The sequence below is a fragment of the Eimeria tenella genome, genomic scaffold (assembly GCF_000499545.2).
Source record: "Eimeria tenella Houghton genomic scaffold, Eth_scaff4265, whole genome shotgun sequence".
Lineage (NCBI taxonomy): Eukaryota > Apicomplexa > Conoidasida > Eucoccidiorida > Eimeriidae > Eimeria > Eimeria tenella.
In genome coordinates this window covers 1-2,567 of record NW_013545182.1, presented here as the reverse complement: position 1 = coordinate 2,567, position 2,567 = coordinate 1, and the positions used below count along the sequence as shown (strand labels likewise).

Genomic DNA, 2,567 nt, shown 5'->3' with positions numbered 1-2,567 from the left:
GCTGTCTGGCTGGCTGGCTAGCTAGCTAGCTAGCTAGCTAGCTAGCCAGCGAGCGAGCGAGCTAGCGAGCTGACTAGCTAGCTAGCCAGCTGGCTAGCTAGCTGGGCGGCGGGCTAGTTGGCGCGCTGGGCAGCGAGCTAGCTGGCGACACAATGGCTAGCTAGCTGGCTAGCTAGCTAGCTGCCCAGGCAAAGAGCAACGCCACCAGCCAGAAAGCTGGCTTGGTGGCTTCCTGGCCAGCTAGCTAATCAGCCAGCTAGCTAGCCAGCTAGCTGGCCAGCTAGCTAGCTAGCTAGCTAGAGGACAAAGTTGCTGGCTAGCTGGCGTGGAGATAAAGTTGGTGGAGAGGTGGAGTGCGGGGCAGCGGGGCCTGCCTGTGCACCAGGTGGCTAGCTGGTTAGCAAGCTAGTTGGCTAGCTAGCTGGTTGGCTAGCTAGCTAGCTAGCTAGCTGGCTGGGTAGGCGGCTAGGTAGCTAAGTGGCTAGCTAGCTGGCTGGCTAGGTAGGTAGCTAGCTAGGTAGGTAGCTAGCTGCCTGGCGCATTTCAGAGGATTAGCCAGGCGGGCCCAGCTAGCTAGCTAGCCAGCTAGCTAGCCAGCTAGCTAGCTGGCCAGCTAGCTAGCCAGCTAGCTAGTTAGCAGTTAGCTAGCAGCTAGCTGGCCAGCCAGCGAGTGGGCTAGCAAGTAGCTAGCCGGGTGGCAGAGAGCAGCGGACGGGCTGCTGCAGTAAACAATCTGAAAGCTAACCAGCAGGGGCTAGCCAAGTCAGCTAGCTAGCTAGCTAGCTAGCTAGCTGGCCCTAAACCCTAAACCCTAGCCTTTTGTCCTTGCCTTTGGGCATTGCTGCGTGTCCTCAGGTGTATTTACACCTCAAACCGCTGCACTACGTGCAGCCTCTCCGGGGTTTAGGGTTTAGGGTTTAGGTCCTAGGGTTTAGGGTTTAGGGTTTTGCTGCTTCTGGGGGTAGGTGTCAGGCCTAGCTTAGGGTTTAGCAGGCCCTGGGGCAGCAGCAGCAGCTCCAAACCCTAAACCCTAGATGCCGAACCCTAAACCCTAAACCCTAGGTTTTTGTTGGCGTTTCATTTGTTGTAATTACCTCACTAAGGCCCTAGTGAGGTTTAGGGTTTAGGGTTTAGGGTTTAGGATCTGAAGTGAGAGTTTAAGAGTTCTGGGGGTTTTCGAGGCCGCGTTTGTTGCTGCTGCTGCAGCTAGTGTTGCTGCTGCTGCCTTTGCTGCTGCTCTTGCTGCTTCTGTTACTGCTCCTACGTCTGCTGCTGTTATGCCTGCTGCTGCTGCTGCAATGCCAGATGCTGCTGCTCTTGCTGCTCCTGCTGTTGCTGTAGAAATAGAGCCATAGTGATGCACAGAAGCAGCAGCAGCTGCAGCAGCAGGAGCGGCAGTCGGTGCTGCAGCATGCAGCAGATGAGTCAAATATGCTTCAGGGGCTGCTGCGATCCGTAACCCTTGAGTAGGGTTTAGCGTTTAGGGTTTAGCTGTTAGGGTTTAGGGCTTGGATGAGGCCAATTTCGTGACGTGCCCCGTTCTTGCAGCTTACACATCTAAACCCTAAACCCTAAACCCTAGCCCAGAAGCCCAGGCGAAATTGAGTACAACCCCCGAAACCCTAAACCCTAAACCCTAAACATTCAACACTGAAATCTATCTTAAATCAGCAGAATGTTTATTACAGTGATCTTAATAGCTTCTGCTTCACAAAGGGCCCCCTTTAGTGCCCCCCTGGGGGCCCCCTTGGGGCCCCCCAGGACCCCCTGTGGGTCCCTCAGGGGGCCCCTCTCAGCTCGACAGCCTGGGGGGCCCCTTGGGGGCCCCCCGAGCCTCCTTCTGTTTAGCTGCGGATATTTTTAGGTTTTAAATTATGCATGCGAGTCTGCTCAGAAGCAGCTGCTGCAGCTTGTAGCTTGGGGGCCCCCCAGCAGCAGCAGCAGCAGCAGCAGCAGCTGCAGCAGCAGCAGCAGCAGCGGGGATGAGGGCCTCCCCCTTGCCCCATTCCTTGGGGCCCCTGCTCGCTGCTGGGCCAAGCCCTCCCCCACACAAGGGCCGGCACTTCCTTTTGTTGCAGCGCAGCTACAGACTCCAGCAGCAGCAGCAGCAGCAGCAACAGCAGCAGCAGCAGCAGCAGCAGCAAAGTTTTCCAGGGTGCTTGTGCTCGTGCCGTAGTCGGGCCCCTTCTGAAGTTTCCTGGGGGCCCCTCCGGGGGCCCCCCAGGGGGCCTCAGATGCTACCTGGGTGTTCCGCTGCGCTGACACATGCAGCGAGGCATTGCAGTGCAGCAGCAGTAGCAGCAGCAGCAGCAACAGCAGCAGCAACAGCAGCAACAGCAGCAGCAGAAACAGCGGCAACGACAGCAGCAGCAGACCCACTTTCTGGGCATAGTCGCAAGGCTGCGGCTGCATCACGGTCAAGAGCTGCAGCAGCAGCAGCAGCGTCGTCACGAGCAGCAGCAGCAGATGCGGCTGCTGCAGCAGCTTCAGCAGCAGCATCTGCTGCAGCTATTGCTGCTGCTGCGGAGGAGGCAGCAGCAGCAGCTGCTTCTGCTGCGGCAGTTGCT

The 2,567-nt window shown here is 57.8% G+C and overlaps 1 protein-coding gene across 1 annotated transcript; it reads left to right on the top strand.

The window, feature by feature from the left end:
- Positions 1-1,982: 1,982 nt before the first annotated feature.
- Positions 1,983-2,561, top strand: ETH_00039645 (uncharacterized protein; the record flags this gene model as incomplete). Its single annotated transcript, XM_013379977.1, has 1 exon — positions 1,983-2,561. A coding segment is annotated over one exon (579 nt), but the record flags the coding sequence as incomplete, so codon positions are not given.
- Positions 2,562-2,567: the final 6 nt, after the last annotated feature.